The 21,761-nt window shown below is 47.6% G+C and overlaps 1 protein-coding gene across 1 annotated transcript; it reads right to left on the reverse strand.

Annotated features, from left to right (window-relative positions):
* Window positions 1-251: 251 nt before the first annotated feature.
* PLEKHO2 (pleckstrin homology domain containing, family O member 2) lies at window positions 252-21,449 on the reverse strand. The gene is made up of 6 exons (XM_009887498.1): window positions 21,405-21,449; window positions 20,810-20,962; window positions 14,060-14,176; window positions 6,786-6,890; window positions 4,131-4,229; window positions 252-1,496 (listed from the first exon to the last, which is right to left on the reverse strand). The coding sequence occupies exons 1-6, from the start codon at window positions 21,447-21,449 to the stop codon at window positions 252-254; spliced, it is 1,764 nt and encodes a 587-aa protein (XP_009885800.1).
* Window positions 21,450-21,761: the final 312 nt, after the last annotated feature.

Raw genomic sequence — 21,761 nt, forward strand, 5'->3', positions numbered from 1 at the left:
GCATTCACATTTTTTAAACTGTTCAATGTCCTGTAACCTTCTGTTGTGCTAAGAGGATTAGAACCAGACTGGTATGTACAGCATGAAGAAAGAGAGAAAGATGCTATAACTGAAAGCTCAATTCTGTCCCATAAACATGGTGTGTGCACAGCAAAACACCACCTTTAAAACACTGGCCTAGCAATGGTACAAATTATAAATGGCAAATGTTTAGCTTTGATTTTGAGAAATAAGTCTCTTTGACGAGTATGTCAGGGAGCACTTCTCCTATAAAGAGTCACTAGATCCTTTTGCTTTTCTTTCTGTTTCTGTGTTGCTTCTCTTTTCAGTTCTCCAAGACCTTTAATTTCTTGCAAAACTTGCGTAGCTTGCCGAAGTTGTTCTACTGCCTCATTGAGCAATGTCTCTGCCATCACTGGGGGTCCATTCCCCTCCTGGGTCTGTTCCAACCCTTCACGTAAAACCTTCTGCAGAAGTTTTTCTGCCTTTTCCCTTTCATTAGCAACTTTCTCCTCCATTTTAGCTAAGCAGTGATGGGAATCCTTGGGGAAACCTTGCCTTGGAAGTGCTCTCTGTGTAGTTTTGGAATCAGACAGCAAGTCTCCCAGAGAAGAACTGCGAAGTTTGAGACCTGAAGTGCTTTCTACAGATGTTTTCTTCTCAATAGTTGCTCTTACACTCTCATGGCCTGTTTCTGTAGCTAAGGAAGTCTCTGTCTCTGTCTCTTCTGCTGAAGTTTGCTGTTCCTTCTCACCAGAGGCTCTCCCATTTCCTTCTTCAGTTTCAGCTGTTGGGGATGTGGACTCTGGTACCTCGACGGCTGAGATCCCATTCACCGGGGGCTTGGAGCTGCCAGACTCCACGTCTTCCAAAACCCCGGCTTCCAGGTCACCATCGCTGCAGTTCATTGTGGCTAGCATTTTTTCTGACAGAACCTTAGGAGGAACAGGAGGCTTTGTAACATCTGCAGCAGCAATCTCAACAAGGTTGTCTTTGCCACTATCTCTCGATGATTTCAAGTCTTCTGTGGTTTTAGGCTCAGTGACTGGTTGGTCCCAAGCAACTTTTAGCTTATCTGACACGCTCTTAGGAAGAGGAACTGGAGCTTTTGCTGTGCCCCTGTTGCTGACCTCAATGTGGTTCTCTCTGTTCTCCTCGCTTGGTGCTTGGGATCCTTCCACATTCTCCTCTGGGCTTACAGAGTCCTCTTTCTTAGCATTTACATTGTCCTTTGACGCTACGCCTTCCTTAAGCTTCTTATCTGGAGGCAATGGAGGAGACAGAGGTTTTTTATGTTCCTGGTCAGGAACATTGTTCTCTGCATCTTGGTTTTCTTTTGTACCAGTGGGTTTTGTAGGTGGCATGGGTGGCTTTGGAGTTTCTTTCTGAGGTGGTGCATTGTCACTTTCGCTGATAGTGGAATCAAAGTTGGGTGGTCCATTGTCTACTATGTCCAGATCTAGTCGCAGGATACCATCTGACGTAGACTTGGCAGCCTGAAAGACAAGAGAAAATTTTCTCAATATCTTTCCCATCGTCAATCCTGTGCTCCATCCTTTAACTTCAATTTAAAGTGCAAGACCCTCACAACCAGCATGGCAAGCGAGGTGTTGCTGCTTCACACATCCACCCTGTTTGAATTTCCATCCGTCGAAACTGCAAGAAGAATCTGACCAATAACAAAACCAGTGCTCTTAAGAGCAGCTTTCTCTATAGCTCAAGAGCAATCTATGGAGCTTGGTGTTCTTCCATGCTATCCTCTAAGAGCAGTAGCCAGCTCTACCAGTGTTAATCTAATAAGTGAAACCCAATGTGATCTGCTATGCTAAAATTTAATGAGCTATGATAATTACAAATACCAAACAATTCACCCGACAAAGCAAGTCAGGTCAAATCACATTCATTGCAGCATATCTTGAATGCATAGAGTGAAGCACTTCCATCCCCCTGCATAGCGCCGCTTTCTCCCCAAACCAACATGTTCTGTGCATGTCATGAGCGTTTTGCTGCTGAGCTATTTTCCGCCTCATAGTGCAGCAACTTGCATGAGAATATCAAAGCAAATAACCATAAGCAGTCAAGAATTAGGACAAAATCAGAGAGTTTATTTTACTACTTCCTTTGAGAAGAAGGTCTCAAAGCCTGCTCCACAATAACCTTATTTCTTGGGTTTCCTCTCCGTGCTAAGTGGTCAGCTCTACCAGACTTTAATTCTTTATCCTCTGGTAGCTGGATCCCTCTACCCCCTTCATTTACAGCGTGCCTATCCAAAGCACACCTGCCTTCTGCTTTTGGGACCGTCATATTTTTACTTGAACATAATAAAATAAGTTGATCTTTAGATCACTTGGCCGGGGATACTATTGTAATACCATTGCCTTCTGCTTGCTTCCTCCAACCCGATGTCATCCCTGTTTTACGGGGACCAAGCCTCAGCTAGTTAAACCTCCTTCAAACCACAGCCTGTGTGCAAATCACTACAGTAGGGGGGGTTTCCTAAAAAGGATGGACTTAGCAAAGACATTGCAGCATGTAAGCTCAGTGCCCCAGAGGGAGAAATGCAGTGACGGTTTCTGTGTGAGGGAACCCAAAACCACACGAAGGCGTAGCTGCAGCCAGGGCCAGACTCCTGCACTGCAGGGAGTTTAGTTAAAGTCTCTCTTTGCCTTTCCAGCCCATCAGAGAGAGATGCAGGAAAGCTGCATCCTGGCCTGGCCCTGACCTGGCCTTACCTGGCCTGCTTTGACACTGAAAATCATTGTTCATCCCATTTCCTGCATGATACTGCAGCCAGCAGCCATGATACACATCTTTCTGCAGGCTCTATCCCCTCCCTTTCAATTCCTGCTGCTGAATTTGTAAGCCAGTGTGATGGTTTAACCCCAGCCAGCAACTAGGACCACGCAGCCGCTCACTCACTCCTGACACCGCTCCTCAGTAGGGTTGGGAGAAGAGGGAGAAAAGGAGGGGAAAGAAAAAAACCTTATGGGTTGAGATAAAGACAGTTTAATAGAACAGTAACAGAAGAGGAAAATAATAATAATAATTTCTCCTGAATTTGGCTGAAGGTGAGAGGTCTTACAGGTATTCACCTCACAGGTATCTTGTGAGTTTAGTGAGCTGAGTAGGGGAGAGAGATCTTTTTAGTGCCTAGGGAAGGGCTTCCTACCTTCCTGAACCCATATTAGGCAACAGAGAATCCACACTTCATTACTGCTCTGACTTCTGTCATGTTTTCTTCTGTGGTTCTCTGGAGGAGTGGATGGGAATCTATGATTCATTTTCATGCATTTCTCTAGAAAAGACACTCTTCCTCCACTTCCATGCAAACTAAAAAGTCTCGGGGCATCTCATTTTCTGCACGAGCATCATCTGAGCACCGTGCAGACACATAAGTCAGAGTCTTGGAAGTTTGAAGAAAGAAGGTTTGATTTAAAAACCTTCCTTGGTTGAGATTAATGCGCTGCTAAAATATCAATCTGTCTGTGGCAACTTTTTCATAAATCACAGGAATCAAACATTAGTAAGAACCTCTCCCACAGAAATGAACTGCAGGTTTACTTTGTGGTGTTTTTTCTTTCTTTTTTTTTTTTAGGTGACAGATCCAGAAAATCAGTTAAGAGTAGACAGTCTAGTCCATAAAACTGCCTGGGAGAATAATGTATTCTGTTTCTGACCTAAGGAAGGGCTTGTAAGCTTGAAAGCTTGTCTGCTTTTTCCAGTTAGCTTAATAAAAAATACAGCTTCTTCCTACAGAGTGTGCAGTTCTTCTACCTTTAGACCACTGTGGCTACAAAATCATCACTTCTTAGAAAATAAATATAGGAGCTTTGGTCTCTTCTGATTAAAGTGAAACTATAATGGCTCTCACCAGACGGTGATGCAGCTCATGAGTTATGGTAAGCTAAATATATCGTAACGTGTTGCAGCAGCTACAGATCTATGGGAACCTGGAGCTTCGTTAGAGAGGTGCTGGCACAATCTTTCCTGGAGGAAGCTGATTCCCTTGACAGCTTTCTCTGGGCTCTCTGTACCTGGGGTTTTCCCTGGGGTTTTGTACCTAAGTGGAAGGGGCAGCTCCTGGTGATCCCAGCTGGGCAGATGGCTCACCCCAAGGTGGGTGCACTTACCTCCTTTAGGTGACTTCTCGTGGGTGGCCGGCGACCATGGGCCATTTTCACCCTGTCCCGAGTTACATGGTCCAAGGAAAGGCTCTCATCTACTTTCACCTTTAAAAGGCAGAAGAGGAGGGAAAGAAAAAAAGAAGAGGGTCATTACTTTCTCAAGATATGTCTGTAAAGTTCTCATGGTCGCAGATGAAGGGATGCAGCATTTGGATCCAGGAGGGTTTTGAATATTTCACCACTACAGTCTTTGCCTCACACCTTAGTTACAGCCTGCCTGCAAAGCCCTGCATGATGGATATTTAAGGTATCTGTCCTATACAGAGCCATGTTTAAAAGAGACTCCAAAGCAAAGCATCCAACCTTCAGAGGTTTGCAATCACTAACCTCCCCTCGACCTAAAGGGCAGGGAAGGATGGACACAAGGCAGCTTTGTTGTCCTCGCTTCAGCCCGGGCTTGGACCGGCTCCTGCATGTGGCAGAGCACAGCGTTGAAATTGCTGTTGCCATCTTAGAGGTGAAAGCTCATTAATAACCGTGACCTCACTGTGAACTGTATCAGCAGCGCTTCGTTACAGACCTTCGCTTCTACGGCTCTAATGACCACACGATGCTGAAGAGAAGGTGTGAGCAGTGACCTGGATTAATTGCAACTCCAGCTGAATTAACAAATTTATTTCCTGGAATCAGATGAGAAATCTAGTGCCTCCCACACGTGGAGAGGGAGGTCCCAGCCCCCGGCAGGTATTTCTCTGTGCTGGCTCTGTGATCGTCCACCCACACATGCTGTGATGGCTGAGGGCTGGAGTCTGCTCCAGGCAGAGGGGCAGCACTGGTGACCAGGGAGGGTGAAACATCAGCGTGTCCTTGGTCTGCTGGCCACAAATTTGTACAATAGGAAAGCTGGCAAGGGTGAAGTAGGGATTTAAATGGAAAAATGGATCCCAATCCCTGGCTGATATGGCAGAGTGTTTTTACAGCTCTTTCAGTGGAGGACAGCTAATCCAAGCCAGCTGAGGGCCTGACCTGTTAGCTTGTGCCTAGCCTGCGCAGAAATGCTTTAAATCTGAGGTCTGATCCTTACTGGAATGAAGGAGAATTAGAGGCTGGCTCTCTCTGAGAACCCGGATCCTCGTAAGGAGGATAACCCCAGGCCACGAGGCAGGGAGGTGACCTGAGATCCCACCTTGCTGTGCTGCCGAGGGGGTGTGCAGAGTTCACTGCCCACCGGAGAGCCATGTGCCATGCTCCTCCAGGCAGCTCCAAGCCGGTGTGGGGTCGCTCCAGCAAGGGCTGGAGGACATCACATCTACTTGCTGAAACGTGACAGCAGACAGATCTGGATGCTAACCTCTCTGCTGCTGGCTTTTATCTTCCCAGGCTGCTGCTGGTCCCAGCCGGTCCCACTAATTCCGCATGCTGCTTCCCACTTGGTCCAAGGGCCCCAGGAACTGCTACACCCCACTAACAGCAAAAACCTGACACTGAGTGCCATTTGGCTTGGCAAAAAAGGAGCGTGTTCCAGCCTCTCCTCCTTCTTTTGCCCTCTGCTGAATAAAAGCAAAGCTCAAGCTCTCAGAGTTCGCATCTCTAGGACTACATCTGCAGCACTTAGCCCTTTTCTCAAAACTTTTACTCATTGCTTCGGTTTCCTTTGCTAAAGAGATCTTACCGATTGCTTCGGCCTCTCGTTAGCCTGCCCATTTCTTCTTGAGTCATTCCCATGATGGTGGTTTTGTGCACTTCCTTTCAGTTACTGAAACAACTGCAGAATAGATTCTACTCCTTTGGTTTAGTTCAGGGCTGACTTACAAACAAATAGGGAGCAGGGCAAGGTTAGTCAGGCTCTAGGATGTGCAATTTTCATCCTTGGAGAATTTGGGAGGGCAGGTGTGCTTGGGGCCAGCTGAGAGGCAGGCAGGTTTGGCTGAGGCCATGGAGTAACTTTCCACCAGACTTCTCTCCAGACTGCAGGCGGAATAGCTGGTGCACTGAGTCACTTCAGATTTTTCCAGTCTTGAAGACTGGGCTGTGTGCTAACCAAATACCTCCATTTCCAGGCTGTTTGGGTGCTGAGGATCATGGCAGCGTGGGGAAGACGGGTCTCTCCAGGCTGCAGCCCCGGCTCTACGCAACTTGGCGCTGCAGCTGCTTCTCTGTGCCACCCGCTTCCATCGGAAGCGGGGAACACCCCCGCATTCGCTGATCCCAAACCCACTGAAGCCACCAGACCATCTCCCACTGGCTTCAGTGAGTTCTTGTGTCCTGTGCGCCTCCTGATGAGATGTTAGCTCTTAGCACTACAGACCATCCCTCTGGCACACTGTCTACTCAACTGGCTGCCCCTGCCTCCCTGCATCCACCCCGGGCCAGAGGAAAGGGAAAAGCGGTAAGACGTAGGATGGTGCAAACAGCATTCTACACGTTCTGCCTTCTTGGGCTGGGAACTGAAGTGGCTAAAAGCTCCCAGCCTGCAGGGACGTGACTTGGTCTGCTTTCCATACCAGCTGTGAACGGGCTTTCTCTTTCCTTTGACCATGCCTGGCATGCAGCAAGGCCAGGGAGCACGGGGGCTTGGGCAAGTTCTGCTTTTAGCTGAAAAAACAGTGGATGAGAACTAGTGCAGAAACACAGGAGTTGTTTGAAAACTGTTCCTCTTACCTCATCAAATACTTTGTTTTTGCCTCTATTGATCCCTTCATTAAGAGCTTTTATCCACGATTCTTTTTCTTCCGAAGTTGGAGCTTGAAATTTGATATCATGAACCTGCAAGAGCAGAGAGACAATTTTTGCCTAAGCATTCCTTGCCAGGAACAGAGAGGTAGCTCTCTGCTCTCTGTGTATCACTTCAGTTTCTATACAACATCCAGTCCAGCCTGTGTTTAAACTACAGATTCCTTTGCACTTTGGCAAGTACTTCACTTCATAGCTCCCACGAACAGGATTTTGTTATGCTGAACAGCTTGTTGCTGTAGTTTTATTTTTACAACTAGTACCTAAAGTAGAAAGAAAGTAAGAGTTTCTTCCTTCTGCAAAAGGCTCGGAATAGCTCTTAGAGCAGCAGTGAGCGGTACAGCAAATGGTCACACTGTGTATAGCGAGTCAGACTGAAAGTCCAAGTGATTTTGTGCTGGTTCGGATGCAATAAAGTACTTTATCTCCAACTTCCCCCCCTAGGCTGCAAGCGACAGGAAGGCTCCATGCAGCAGGCTCTGCCTGCTTCCCTGTTCCTGCGGCTCTGCAGAACAGAACTGATACGGGAATCCGGGGCTCTGACCTTGGCTGCACTAACCCCGATTCAGCTGAGTACGGACATGATGATTCTACGATGAGGCATAAGGGCAATGTAAGTGAAAAAATTAACCATTTCTGTTTGCAAATGAAGAAATACAGCAGTGAACACTACAGACATACACTCTCTGGGGTTTGAACAGCTGTCCTAAGAAGAAGGGAAGAGTTGGCCATAGAAGGGGGAGCTAGCAAGAAACATGGGACACAAATAAGGAGGGAGTGATGGGTGATTGTGTGGCCTGTCCTCCAGCCAGCCAACTCTCCCCTTCTTCCAGGACAGTCTCCTGGCTTTGCTTAGTGTTTCAAATCTCTTCTTGACCGCAGCAGGAACAATAGGTAGGGTGTTATTTACTTCACTGCTATGTTCTCTGAATACCTCACTACTATTATGTAGCTTTGCCCCAACGTACACTTCAGGTGAGAGAAATATCATCTTCACATTAGAGGTGGCACAACATTCACATTACATTATGGCAGACCGGCTTGGGTCCAAATAGCTCCATGTGGTGCCTTAATCCACACCGCACAGGCACTCAGAAATACTCTCATGCTAAAAAGCACCACCAAAGTTGCAAAATCAAGTACTTAAAAACTAGACAATCCCAACATTGCTGGGGCAGTCCTAACTCAGCCTGCTGTGCACGCTCCTCCTAGCACCATCCCTAATGACAGGGGTGGCACTTCTTACTGAGCTATCCCATCATGTGTTTTATCCTTGTGGGTCAATATGTCTTATTGATTGCACTCTGCTCAAGCCCTGCCCTAAAAACAGAATTACTGATTCCCCCGACAGTCTTGTCTTTGCTGCTTATCACTACAATATCTGGGGGCCTCACAAATTACTTTTCAGAGCAACTGAAATTATCCACCTCTTACAGGTGGGGAGGTGAGATACAGAGCTCATCCAAAACACATACCAGCAGGATCTCATTTGGAATAGTTTTTTGGGGGTATTTAACATCCTATAGGTATTCTGCACCTTCCCATTGTCTTCAAGAGCAGTTGTAGTCCCAACCTTTTTGTAAACAAGGCCCCACATTCTGAAATCACAGTACTGTCTACATAAAACAGGGACTACATAAAATGAGGGTGACAAAACTAACAGTGACTGACAGTTGAATGCTCTTAGCAGCTCCCTGTTTTGTTTGTGGCACAACAAAGCAGCAACTGTTTAGGGTCTCAGCAACTTCTGAAGTTACCATCCGAAATTCTGCAGAACTAAAGCCTGCTCTCCTTACACCCACTCCTGCTGTTTACCTAGAAACCTACTGTCCTTCTCTTCTGCATGTATTCCTCACTTCAGTGCCATGGTTTTACATCTGCACATCACAGTAACAGAGTGCGAGACCCTCACAACCAGCATGGCAAGCAGGGAGTTAAGAAGCCATTTGGGGAAATATTATTTATTTGATTAGTTTGCACATAAGGTGACGGGACCACATGTCTTCCTGAGAGCTCAGAGGAGATGTTAGGACCTGAACCACAGCCCTCTAGGAAAAGAGCCCTTTGTCCGGGGCACAGAAGGGCCACATTAACCAGGGAACCTACGGGAAGGCAAGGCTCCAAAACAGAGCGACAGCCAGATTTTGGTTTAGTTGAAGCAGGCCTGGTTTTGTGTGTGCTTAAAAACTTTTTTTGTTTGGAAACGATTTTGCCCCAAAGCTTTGTGATTATAAAAGCTTATGAGAAAGCTCTACTTGTGAGCAGCTGAGCTGCTGCACTGCCTGGCAAAGACCTGGCAGCCTGCACCAGGGTTTAGAAATCTCCGTACATGCTGTTCAAGGGAAAGATTCCTGCCTCACTTCAAGCTTCCTCTTCCAATGCCACTTTCTGTGCCTCATTCTCAGTCCCCAAAGAAAGCCTCCAAGACTGTGACTAAGCGCTGGTGTCAGCAACCCTGCGGCAGGGCAGAGCGAAGCCTCGGGGGGGATGGTTTGTCATTAATGAGAAGCTGAGATGTCCCTCTGGCATGCAACCCTCTGCCGCATGGTGTAACGCTGACCTACCGCTGCGGCCGCTGAAGGCAGACCCAACGGATGGTGGGGGGAAAGGGGACTCGTGGAAAGATGCTCCCAAGGCATCAGCAGAAAGAGCCCTCCGGTTTCCCGATGAGCTGGGTGAGGGAGGACAAGCAGCGTTCTGCGTGGGACCCCGCTCCCTGTGATGGGGCAGCACAGGCAGTGCCAGCCTCATGCTGCTGCAGCCCTGCTCCCTGCTTGCACAAGTCCCTGGGGCTGTGACACAGAGGGACAGCTTTGAGGTTTGCAGCAGGTTCCTCCCAGTATGCCCAGTTATCTTTCTTTGAAAACTTTTTTTCTCCTTTTTAGAACAATACCCACAGATACCAAGGAAGAGGCAGGCTGCTGGGGCTGAGGCTGGTGCTTGGGATGCTGCCAGCCAGCGTGTCTTTGTTGCCTCGCAGTCCCTTGTCTGTCTGCATTCATCTGTGGCTTGCGTCCTCAGCCACGGCACTGGGGAGAGGACGCTAACCGAAAGCGAGATGGAAGTTCTCTATAAAGCAGACGGCTGCAGAGGAGAGGCAGGAAGGAGCTGGAGGAGGTGATCTTGGTCCTGCCTGCCACTGGGGCTCTGTACCCTAGTCTGAGACCCCCAGGTCCTCAACAAACAAAGAACAAATGGCTGCATTTTCACTCATTTGAATATTCACAGATATCAGAGGATGCACTTGAAGAGGGATACTCCCCACAAAACATTAAGCAGGGTCTGTTCTCCAGCAGCAATTTAAAGTAGAGAATCAGCGACACCAACATAAGAGGGCAACAGGCAGGGTGACACATTTGCTCTCCTTTTGCTAAACCATCTGAGACTGAGTCATGCCATAAACAACAAGCGGGTGTGCCAGGAAAAGCTGTCATGGCTAAACCTAATGTGATAGTGACCATTGTAAGCCAGGAACACAGACTACGCAATTTACTGTCAGTTAACTCAGAGCACAAAAAATCTATCAGCACCTGCTTAATCACTGGCTACATGTCATGCAACAAGAAGCTCACACACGGGCCACTGTCCGTGATGGGAGCGAGCACAGTGTCCCCGACTGCTCCATGTCTTCTCAGAGACATCAGTCTCTTCACGCAGTGACACTCTCGTGGCTGTGCTGACCCCGCTTTCCAGGAAAGAGAAGTGTTCTCAGGGTCAGTCTGTTGTACCTGCACTAAATGATGTAACAGACAAGCTCTGGAGAACTGTACAGCTGCAGTTTAACGCCTTTACCAACGCTAGCTCTTAGCTGAGCAATTCTGCTAGATGCTGCTGATCTGCAGCAGGGGTGGGTGACAGAAACCTGTGCTTGCTCCTCAGCTGTTTGGTGTTGGCCTCAGTTCAGTGGGGCTGGGCTAGACTGGACTGTGAACTGCTTGTGAACTGCTAGTTTAGGTGTGGGAACGCGTTCCCTTGTGCTGACTTTTGGTACAGGGTGGTCACCTCCAGCAGAAGCCAGAGCAGAGCTGGGTCAGTAACACTTAAACTACCAGGAGCGCACCAGAGTCTATCTGCCAGGTATCTGCGAGGTCATCTCCTGCCTTCTTCTACATGACTTTGTCAAGTTGGATCATGGAGGAAAAAGTGGAAGCCAAGGGACTGTCAGTTAGGGGATTCTTGTGGTTTTCCGCAGCTGAACCAAGAGCTACCTCATCCCTGGGAATAACACAGCAGCATCTCTGCCAAACTGGCAGACCCCAGGAGCAGACTCCTCCATGCACAGGGCAAACGTGCCTCACTGCACTCTACTGCAGCTTCCAGGCTGGGCCCCTGGTGAAGGCTGCTGCAGGTGCCTCCAAAGTCGACTAAGGCAAAAATAAAAAAAGGAAGTTTCCACCCCTGACCACAAGTGAGGATTTTGTGCCTGGCCACGCAAGGAAAGGATGCGTGGGGAGCTGCAGTGCTTGCTCATGGACTTTTTCCTTTACTACCACTCTTTTTCTTCCTGTTCCTAAGACTTCCCTGCAGCTAAAGACTTTCAGACCTGCTGAATGCCAGACTTGTGCCAATCTCTGTAGTGTCCAGGCAGTTTACACCAAGCATCATTTACATGGCTTTTTGCATTGTGAGTATGCTTTAAAGTCTCCAGGCCAAGTCTGCTGCCCTTTCTTACAAGCTCAGCTCTCTGCATCCAACAGTTTTCATTTAATTGCTGCGGGTGGAATGAAGCATTTGAGATTTGTAAGCAGAAGGGGTATTTTGCATACTCCCAGCAGTACTTTGTTTCAGCTCCACACAAGCGCAGGTGTGTGACATGCTCATATTGTCACAACTTAACAAAAATATCATCCTTGTGAACAGGACAAGCAGAATCTGGGGTACATCCATCAAAGACCAGTGTTTAGCAAGGCAACTTATTCAGGTGCAATTCCAGCTGCAGAGTGGTTTTAACTGACTGATTCAAGCCCTCTGCTCTTTAAGAATATCCCATCCAAGATTTAAACCGGGATTCCCCTACAGCTAAACTGGGCTCCCTGTTTTCAATAGGGAAATTCCTACTTGTGCACTGAAACAGCAATGCCCTTTCCTAGCTTGTTTGTAAGTCCCACAAACTCACTGGCTTTCTGCATTCCTCAGCGTTGTGCTCAGAAGAGGGGGCAAAAAAAAACCCTAGCAAGACCTGGCATGGTTTGGCAAGGCAGCTCCCGGGGTGATTTTAAACTGTGGATGGCAACAAGCCTCCCAAATGGAAAATGTTTAGCTGATATATATCGCCACAGCTGCAATTTCAAAACAGAAGAAGGACAGTTGTGTACATTGGCCCCCTAATTGAAGCCTGTTCTAACATCTGCCAAAGTATGTTGTGTGTCAACACCCTCACCAGATTCCCAGCCAAAAGGAGGGTGGGAGGGGAGCTACAAACAGGGAACTTTTCATTTATAAAAGCCCTTCCTTTCACCAAAAGAGCCTTATAAAATGTAGCCTCTATCTACATCTCCATTTAATCAGTGGCATGAAAAACAAGGGAGCTGTAAACTTGCCAGCATGCCAAAAGGATGAAGTTACCCTTTCAGGGCAGAGTTTGAGCACATCTTCCTTCTAACAAGAAATGTAAGGTTTAGGAACAGGTCTCACACCCTGTGTTGATTGATGCATCAGTGCAGAGACATATGCAGCTATTACACACTTCTCTCTAAGTAACATACTCACAGATAATAATAATTCCTACCGTGCTGCCCATCTCTGAGCACACAGGCTTTTATTCGCCTTCCTGGGAATACATGTGCACTTGTAGTTACTGGTACACTTGTAGTTACTGAGCCACCCTCTAGAAAACACACCAAGCCCACCAGGGTTAGCCACTTTAGATCTAAAATTGACATTATTTCTGATTAATCAAGTTACAAACCAAACGCTAACCCTCCACTCGACTGGAGAGACTCACTGCTCTGGGATCTGGTGCTGAGCAAACTTAGCCCAGGGTGCAAATTTCCAGGCTACCATCACTTTGGTGTGTGGTGCTTAATATCACTTTTCTCCCCGATACAGACTGCGCCTCCTTGAAACACGAACATCATTCATCTTCTCTCTCCACCCCCACCCTGGACCATGTGAGTGTTTCGGGGCAGGACAGTCCTTGTTTTGTTGTTTTGAATGAAGTTTAGCACAATGATGCTCTGAACTTAGCTGGGGTCTTATTATACCAATAAACACTGAGTGAGTGGAGTGAAAGAATAAGCAACAATGACAACAATGACTAAACAACCTCCATTTATTTAAACAAAGTGGAGATGAGGGAATGCAGGCAAGTTGGTATTTTTGCCTGTTCACATTCTTATGGAAATGAATATGTTTTGTCCCTCACAACCTCTCAGATTTGCATGGGGAGATTTAAGGAGAACTCTGATGCCAATAAAATCACATTTAAATTAGAATGTAAGTCAAAGTGCAATGCATCAGAACAACAACAGAAGCATCCTAGCCCATAAAGGTGCTGAAAAGGATGGCGTCTAAGTGGGAACTAAGGAGAAGTTCTGAAGATATGTAGTGATGATGAACCTACATAGGAAATAAGTCAAGCATGTCCTGGCGTACAGTCAGTGCTCAGATGGATGTCTAACTTCTTTGCAACACCAGCCTGGCTGTTAGGTTCTGGATCTAACCAGATGCTGTGCAGGACACTAAAGATGTAGAGTATTAATAATTCTGCAAAATAAATCTTTTCTCCTAGGAACTGTTTGGCTGCAAGTAACTTTGCACTGGAGTTTCTCAGATCAACAGTTCCAGCTCCGGGAATGTCTCAGTACATGGACTGGGATCACTGATTTCACTGGAACTTCAGCAAAGCCACAGCATGTACAGCTGGGACAGGGACACTTTCTCGCCCAGAGCACATGGGGGAACCACAGGGAATGGTCATTCTCCACTGCTCAGGGGGTACTGGAAGAAAGAAAATGATGAGGCAGGAAATATATCAAGAGGAAAAGTTGAGTGGCAGGAAGACCCCTTCCCCACCACAAGAACAAAGTCTACAAGACAGTAGTGTTCCTCCTTACACGCTGTAGACCATTCACAGCTACGGGTCATTTCTCCCAGCTGCCAGAGAGCCAAATCTCAGAGCCTTTCATCTGCTCTAGGCGCAGCTGCCTGGGAACTCATTTTGGAGTCTGCAGACTTGAGGGTGATGAGAAAGGCAATCCTACCTTCTTACCAGGGGAGCGGATTAAAATGAAACGGTTTTTCTTTTTTAGTAGTGCACGCAGTTCCTGGCACTTGTCATAACTCTCCAGTTCCACTGTTTCTATGCACTTCTGTTCATCCTGCAGAGAGGGAATGAAACATTATTATGAATATAGGCATTGAAATCAATCATATACCATCAAACTCTGCATGTCTTCCCGTTGCATCTGTCTAAAAGCTCTTCTGCTTTAAAAATAACCTGCATGCAGACAGCAAGCCCCCATAAATCAGGCTGGCATCTCACTAAGAAAACACCCTAGTCTTTAAGCTACACACCGATTTGCGACTCGTGGTCCATAGTGGCTGAGCAAATAACACGCTGTGGACAGTAACACCAGCTTCTGCCATCTCTGTTGGCCGCATCCAGGGAACTTCAGCCACAAGGAAGGTGGGAAGGTCTTTGCCCATCATCCTGCCCCAGCCAGAGGCTGAGAATGTGCTGTCAGTCCTTCCATAGGAAGGAGGAATCTCATGATGCACTTTTCTAAACCTTCCTGGCATGATCTCAGAGTGCTCCCCAGGCTTCCCCTTAGCTTGGCGACGCTGCCTCCTCCCCACAATGAACGCAGGAGATGTTATTCTGCATTTTCACAGGGAAGACAACACAAGCATCATGATGGTCCAGGCAGCCCCCCCAGGATGCCCAAGGCAGAGCGGAGATAGGAGGTGAGCCCTGCTGCCGCACCGAGCCTCAGCAAGGTCAGTGGGAGCCACGCGCAACTGGGACATGCTCCTCTTGCAGCCACGCTCCGAGCTGTCAAAATGCTTAGGATTGGAAATACGGTCCTGTACAGCCAGCAAAACTGTCAGGGCCAGCGTCTCAGTGGGGAATATTTATCTCTGGTGTATCTCCACTGATGACTGCCGGCCGCGATCTTGGCTCATTTCTCCCAGTAACATAACTAAAATTCCAGACGTGGTGCGTGGCTCAGTTCAGCTGTGGAGCACCATCCCTAATAGGAATCGCAGTGTAACACTGGGCAGATAGTATTCTTCATGTCTCAGTAGCCCAGAAGAGACCAAAGCTCCCTTTTCCTAAGTATTACACAAATAAGCAGTGAGAATCGCAGAGCAGTTCTTGCTGGTACAGTGCTACAGTCAGGGTGCCTCATGAACCTATTACCATCCTAAATTAAACCCGCTGGCCCTGACCATGCCCAGCTCAAGCTCTGCTCCCAAGGCAGTGCCTCATCCCGTACGAGTTTGTATTTAGCAATTCCTGTAGCGGACAGGGGGGTGGGATGAGGAAACATGTCGTAGCCAGGAAGCTGCTGCGTGGCTGGAGGCAGGGAATGGAGAGTTCAGAGGGAAGTGGGCTGCGGGGAATTTCCTCCCTTTACCACTTGACATTTAAGTCGCTGTGCAGAGCTCAGGCTGCGTTTAGTTTCTTTTAACCCTCCTATCTGGGGACGGGGATGCGGCACAGCCAATACCAGTACGCAGAGCAAGTTCGGAGCCACTGAGGGATGTCTGGATCTAATTTAGGTTTATTATTTTAATGACATTACTGTTTATTTCATTTAACACTGAGTAGGTGAATGTGACCAGAGAACTGGGAAAATGTATACTAGGAGGAGGAGATTAATTCTGCTCAAACCTAAAACCTAGCCGATAAAATCCTGCTGACATTACTGAGCCCTTTGAAGGCACAAGGCTCCTGCTACAATCCTGGTATCGCAATGTCACTGCGAAAGGACAGGGATGGAAATAATAACCCCTCAGCGGCCAACAAATGACAGAGAAGGGTGAGGTCAGGAATACATGCCTCGGGGATGGGTGATCTCATCCTGGCCTTTGGTGGACGACCGCCCACATCACAGCACTGCCGCACGGCCAGTGCGGTTACCGGCTCCAACACGGAATTTTGCTGGACTCAGGATGCAGGTGGCTCAGCAGCACTCTGACCAGAGACCGGCACGAAGGCTCCTGCCCACCCTACCTGCTCTCGAGAGCAGCTCTGCCTGCAGTGGAGCCCAGTGGCTCCATGTCACCCTCCTTGTCCACGCCATCCTTCCTGCCTCTTCCAGGCCACGCGAGCTGTCCTCCACTTCCTAAGAACAGTGGAGCACTGAGCTGGGAGACAAGAAGGACTTGGCAGGGTGGAGAGTTGTGGTTTTGCCGTGATATCGCCTCTTTCCTTCCAGCTGCCCCCCTGCTCCCTGGGGAGGCTTTGGGGACTCTGGCCTGGCCAGAGAACAAGTGCAGTGAGGACAGGGACATGCAGGACTCCCAGGGGCATGGGGTTGACTGTGCAAGCTATGGCTCCTTCATCGTAGAGACCTGAACTTCTCAAGTAAATACTTCTCTTCAGGGAAGGTGAGGAAGAAAGCAGCCAGAGAAATAAGAAAACTCCATGTTTGAGGCAAAGGAAAAGCATCTGAGTTCAGAGAGCGCCAGAATGGGCCTTTTGTGTCTGTTTTATCCTTGGCAAGAGGCCATCCCCTCTCTGTGAGCCTACCTGAGTCACAAAGAGATCCTTTATGTTTGTCCTGCACCACTAAGATAAAGACCAAAGGGCCCAACCCTGCTGCAGGTCTCCAGGTCCCTTCAGCCTCCTGGGACCTGGAGGATACTCAGCATCACGCAGAGACAAGGTCGCTTCCAGAGTCCTGCCCTGGCACATGGGTCTCAGAAACATGTTCTGGACAAGCTCCCTCTCCATTTGGTCTCTAACATCCCAAAGAAGTTAAAGCAATCCTTTTATATCATCCTGAGACACAGGTTGAGTCCTCACTTGGTGGTCGCACCTCCCTGCAGCACACAGCTCGCAGGGCTGTCCCACAGCGTTGCATTTGCTGCCTATCAAGGCAGGGAATTCCCTTCAGGCCACCTTTCTCTTTTTCTCTACACATTTCAGGGCTTGTTTTTTAAATTGCTTTTGTTCTTGCTGTGAGGGACAATCAATAAGACACATAAAATCCTGATACAGAAAACCCTACATTCATGATTTAATGCAGAAAACCAATTCCATTAGCTATTCGTGGAGCAGACACTTAAACATGTATGTGTCGAAGCTTGGCCCTTAAGAAGAAAATTACTAAACACCTAAACATATTAATGCATGTACTTAACCAAAGAAACACACTTGGCAAACCATTTCCTTAATGAAAAGTTGATAAAAAGGGGAAAAAGGCCCACTGAAATTTTTAGACCTCTTTGCTGACACACATTCATGGGCTCTGACCCTCCGTTCACTGTACAATGTCTAGACTGCCTGAAAGAATAATTTACTTCTCTAGCTGAGGATCTCAAAGCATTTTAATAAATCACTTTTGGGTATACATTGCTATCACTTTACCAGGGGCAAAACGCAGATATTAACTGCATGACTGTTAAATGCTGCATAGATCCTCTGGTTTCTAGACTCTTTGTCTAGTAGATTTTTTCCCTGTCAAATAATACACTTAAAAAAACAAAACAAAACAACAAAAAACAACTCTAACCGCTAGCCGCACTGTTTAGGGAAAACAAAACCAAACCCCAGACTGATGCTCTCTAATCCGTGGAGCGATGATATTCATCTGTGTAGTCTCTCTGCATAGGATTGCCTGTTATTCAGATGCTCTCCATAGTTGTGCGAGACTTAATTTTTATTCCAGCAAGAATATGCAGAACCAAGACGACAAGGAGCACCGTTAGAAAATAACCTGCCTGCTTGGTTCTTAGTTTACGTGAAGGTACAGATGTGGGGTTCTGTAGACGGACGCACAGCAGATAACAAGAAATCCATCTCCCTTCATTTCACATCCGCTGAAAGAAACCTGAAGCCCGGTGGGATGACTTTCACCCCCCCACACATCTGCTGCAGGTAATACAATAGCCATTTGCAATTTGGTTTCGGGAGGTGGCTCCACTTTAAACCAAACCCAAAGCCTGACTAACAGATGCAATATGGGAAACACGCTCCCAGGGCAGGTCAGGAGTACGTTCCAGGAGATAGCTATTGATGGTGATAAATTTGTGTTCTACTCAGACTGTACTTTCTGGTGACACGGTACAACATTGCTGCCTGCCTCTCGTGTTGACCATCCCCTCTGCTCTTGTTTCGCACACACAAACCTCATCCACAAGCGCAGCCAGCCTCATGCAATTGCATAAACAAGCATGCCTGCGTATGAAACAACTGCTAAAGGCTTAACACCTCTTTGTGAAGGGCTCAAACACATGAGGGACTGATAAAAGCACAGAGCGTCCAAGTCACTAGCTCAGTTCCTGGAAATCTGATGGGCTCAGACCAGTTGACATGCTCAGCCTCTAAACCTGCCCTCCCACATGGAAGCTGACCTCCCTCCCATTTAACCCATGTAGGTCTAACTTAGGATGCATACAGAAAAATGCTTGTATTTTTGTTGCCTGCGGTTTTATCTCCTTTCTTTTTCTAGGGCCCCAAATCAGCAAGCACTGAACAATCCCATTTGAAAACGTTTCAGCCTGAGGATGGTCTGGGATGCTGTGCCCGGCTCCAGGATGCTGTGTCTGGCTCCAGGCTCACAAGAAGCAGGGCAGGTATGTGGAAAAGGTCCAGTGGGGGAAATGGAAGCTGGAGCTCCAGAAATAAAAGCCACCGTAGCACGCTGCACCAGACTCTCCTTTGACATTGGGCAAGGCCCTCCTCATCTCAAAAACTCAGTTCCCCAATTGTAAGACGGAGACAGCAACACTGCCCTAACTCACGGTAGAGGAAGATAAATACAGTAATAAACATGAACTGCCTCAATTCTGTGGCGACGGGACCCCTCCTGAGTGCAGAAAATTGCCATTTCCTTTAGTTCCCCTGTAGTAAGTCGGCACAATCACATGCTATCCTATTGTGCTACCAGATAATTTTGTAGCAATTTCCTCTCCTAAGACATTTGACTTCGCTGTAAGCCAGTTTAATAGCCTATAGATATTAACATGATCCCTTATTTACAATAATGGGACCTTGTAGCTACTGTAGCTTACAGATGCAATTTATTACAGGATGCTACCACAATCCGCAGGCTACCAGAAAACATTATGCCTGCTTGTTACAAATGCCATTTTCCTTGTTGAGATAATAAAATAAGCCTTTAAATGATCGGGATTTTTCCTTTTTCTGAACGTCTGTGAAAATTAATCTTACTTTAAAAGCCTCCTTTTCCCTTGTGGTAATGAGAGCCTCCATATATCTTGTTTTTAAAGGCATGCCCTTTAAAAAAAAACAAACCCTACGTCATGTTTATAGATTTTAAATCTGTGAGTTCCTGAAGCTTCAGCTGGAGTCAACAGGTGTCCGGGGCACTGGGCAGCAATCTGCAGAGAGTCAACCGTTTGCAGGACCAGGCTGCATCTCTCTGCGTAACAGAAACCCCCACCGCTTCGCCTGCCTTCCAAGCTGCTCGTCACCTGACATCGTCTTCTCATTTCATTATTCTTGCACCCTTCACGATATTTCAAAACTAAGAACAAAGGCCTCCGGAAAGCTTTGGCATTCGGGAAGAGCAGGAGGGTTCAGCGTATGGGAGGAGGTAATACCCTTTAACCTAAACCATTTATAACAAACTTTCTTTATTAGGCAATAGTATGTTTTTAAAAAAAGAGAACCAAACTCATTTGTCAGTCCTGTTGTTCCTGAAACCACCACAGCAATGCAGTTGCTGAAACATTTCCCCATTCTTCTTCCCTTGACACACCACACAGAAGCTTTACATGATTTTGGTTTTGTATCATCCTGATGCCCACGAATGACCCAGATCCCCTTGTGTCAGACACCGCACGGGCACGTGGTCCTTGTGCAGACCACGCAGTGAGAAATGCTTCTCCATCATGATGCACGCACAAACTTCCAGCCACCATAAACCAGCAGGGCTTGAACTTCAAGCCTAATCTCAAATCTCTCTGGGTTGTAGCTTGTGCTCTGCACTGTAATTTCTAACTTTTGGGGCAAACCCTGCTTTGGCAGAAGCCTTTTCCAGCCCAGGAACTGAGGGCCTGACTCAGGAAAGAGCCACATTTTTTTGCAGCCCGGCTGGACCAGCCCTGCCGTCTCCATTCTTCTTGCATGAAGATGCAGGACAGATTTGGCTTGGCTCTTATTTCTCATTTGATTGGAAACAGCTCTAAATGAGGCCGTGAACTTAAGGCACGCAATTTATCTAGGGATAAAGGACTCCCAGGGGTCCTTCGCTCAGTACTGGCTCAAGTAAAGGGAAAAGATGAGCCAAATCCAGACTGTGTCCCTGCTTAAGGAGGACAGCAAGCACTCACAATCTCACCCCGCATCCATCGTTAGCTAAATAAAACCCTGAAAACTCTGGCTAGCAACAATTTGAGCTGCTTGAGGGGTGCCAAACAGCTGCAGGGTTGCCTGCTGTCCCCTCAAGCGGCAGGTGGGAAGTTGGGCTGCTACAATCCAATTTTATCCTTTAAACGCCAAAAACGCATAGCACATATCCTGCTTCCGCCCAAAGCTTTGCTCTGTTCGCCGCCTCACAGGATGTCCTGCCCCCATATTATTTTTTTTTTTGGCAATGGCTCTGTCAAAATATTTACTGGCTAAAATATTTATGATAGTATATATACTCTAAAATGCAGCTGCTGTCTCTTCTTTATAGCATTTACCCTTCCTGGAGATAACTGGAGAAGCCCTTTTGAAAGGAATGGGCTGGAGGAAAGACTGAAAAAACGCAGGAATGTGTGTCACCAAGGGCCTGATCCTGCCCCTCATTCAAGGTCATTAGCTGTGACCATACCTCATCCTCATAGACCACGAGCTGTGTTTTCCGTAGCTGGATGTAACGATCCTTCCACAATCCCAGGAGTCCCCCACTGCTTTTCTTAATCCAGCCATACTTCTCTGCAGTCGGAGCAGACTTTGGTTTCTCTGAGCTCTCCTCCTTTGTATCCTGCAAGGACAGAAGGGAGAATGAATTACATCAAAAGCACTTTCCATCCATTTCATGAAGGTCACCAGAAAGCCTGCCCAGACAAGACTTCAGCACCCACCACGCGTGGTCCCTCCCCACCACATCGCAAGGGAAAAGACTGGCATCTTCCAGAGGAAATCTCAACCAGCTTCCACCCTAGAGCTACCACAGGACCAGGGAGTAAGCATGGACCCTGGCCACCCCTGGAGACACTGTTGGGATGGCAGTAAGTCCACCTTGCTCCTCTGCTTCCCCAGTGGCTCTGCTCCCCTCTCCGTGGAGGTGCTCCCTGCTCACTTGTGAACCAAATGCTCCTTGAAAATGAGCACTGTCCTCTCTGCTTTGCTCCTCCATCTCTCTGATAAACCCCAGCGGGACGGATCCTGCTGGCATCAGTAGCAATACTCATATTTTAGCTCACGGCCACTTCTGCAAGCTTCTCCTCTAGGTCTCTGCGTTTGGTCATCGCCCCCAAACCAACTCCCATGGGCAAATCCACAGCATGAAGGCCAGGACTTCATCACATCCGCACTAAAACATTCCCAGTAGGCTCCTGTGTGGTTTGTAGGCAGAGGGAAGGACTGGCAGAGAAGGCAGCACCAAGAGTGGGGATTTTTTTTGTCCCACCTTTAGCTCCCTGCTGTTTGTCACAGTCTGCTCTCACCCACCCGCAGCAGCACGGGGAGCCCCAGCATCCTGCACTGGGAGCCTGCTGGCTTTCCAGGCCTGGTAGAAACCAGGAGATGCATAACTTCCCTGCTTGGAAAAAAACATCAGA

The sequence above is a fragment of the Charadrius vociferus genome, unplaced genomic scaffold (assembly GCF_000708025.1).
Source record: "Charadrius vociferus isolate BGI_N301 unplaced genomic scaffold, ASM70802v2 scaffold190, whole genome shotgun sequence".
Classification (NCBI taxonomy): Eukaryota; Metazoa; Chordata; class Aves; order Charadriiformes; family Charadriidae; genus Charadrius; species Charadrius vociferus.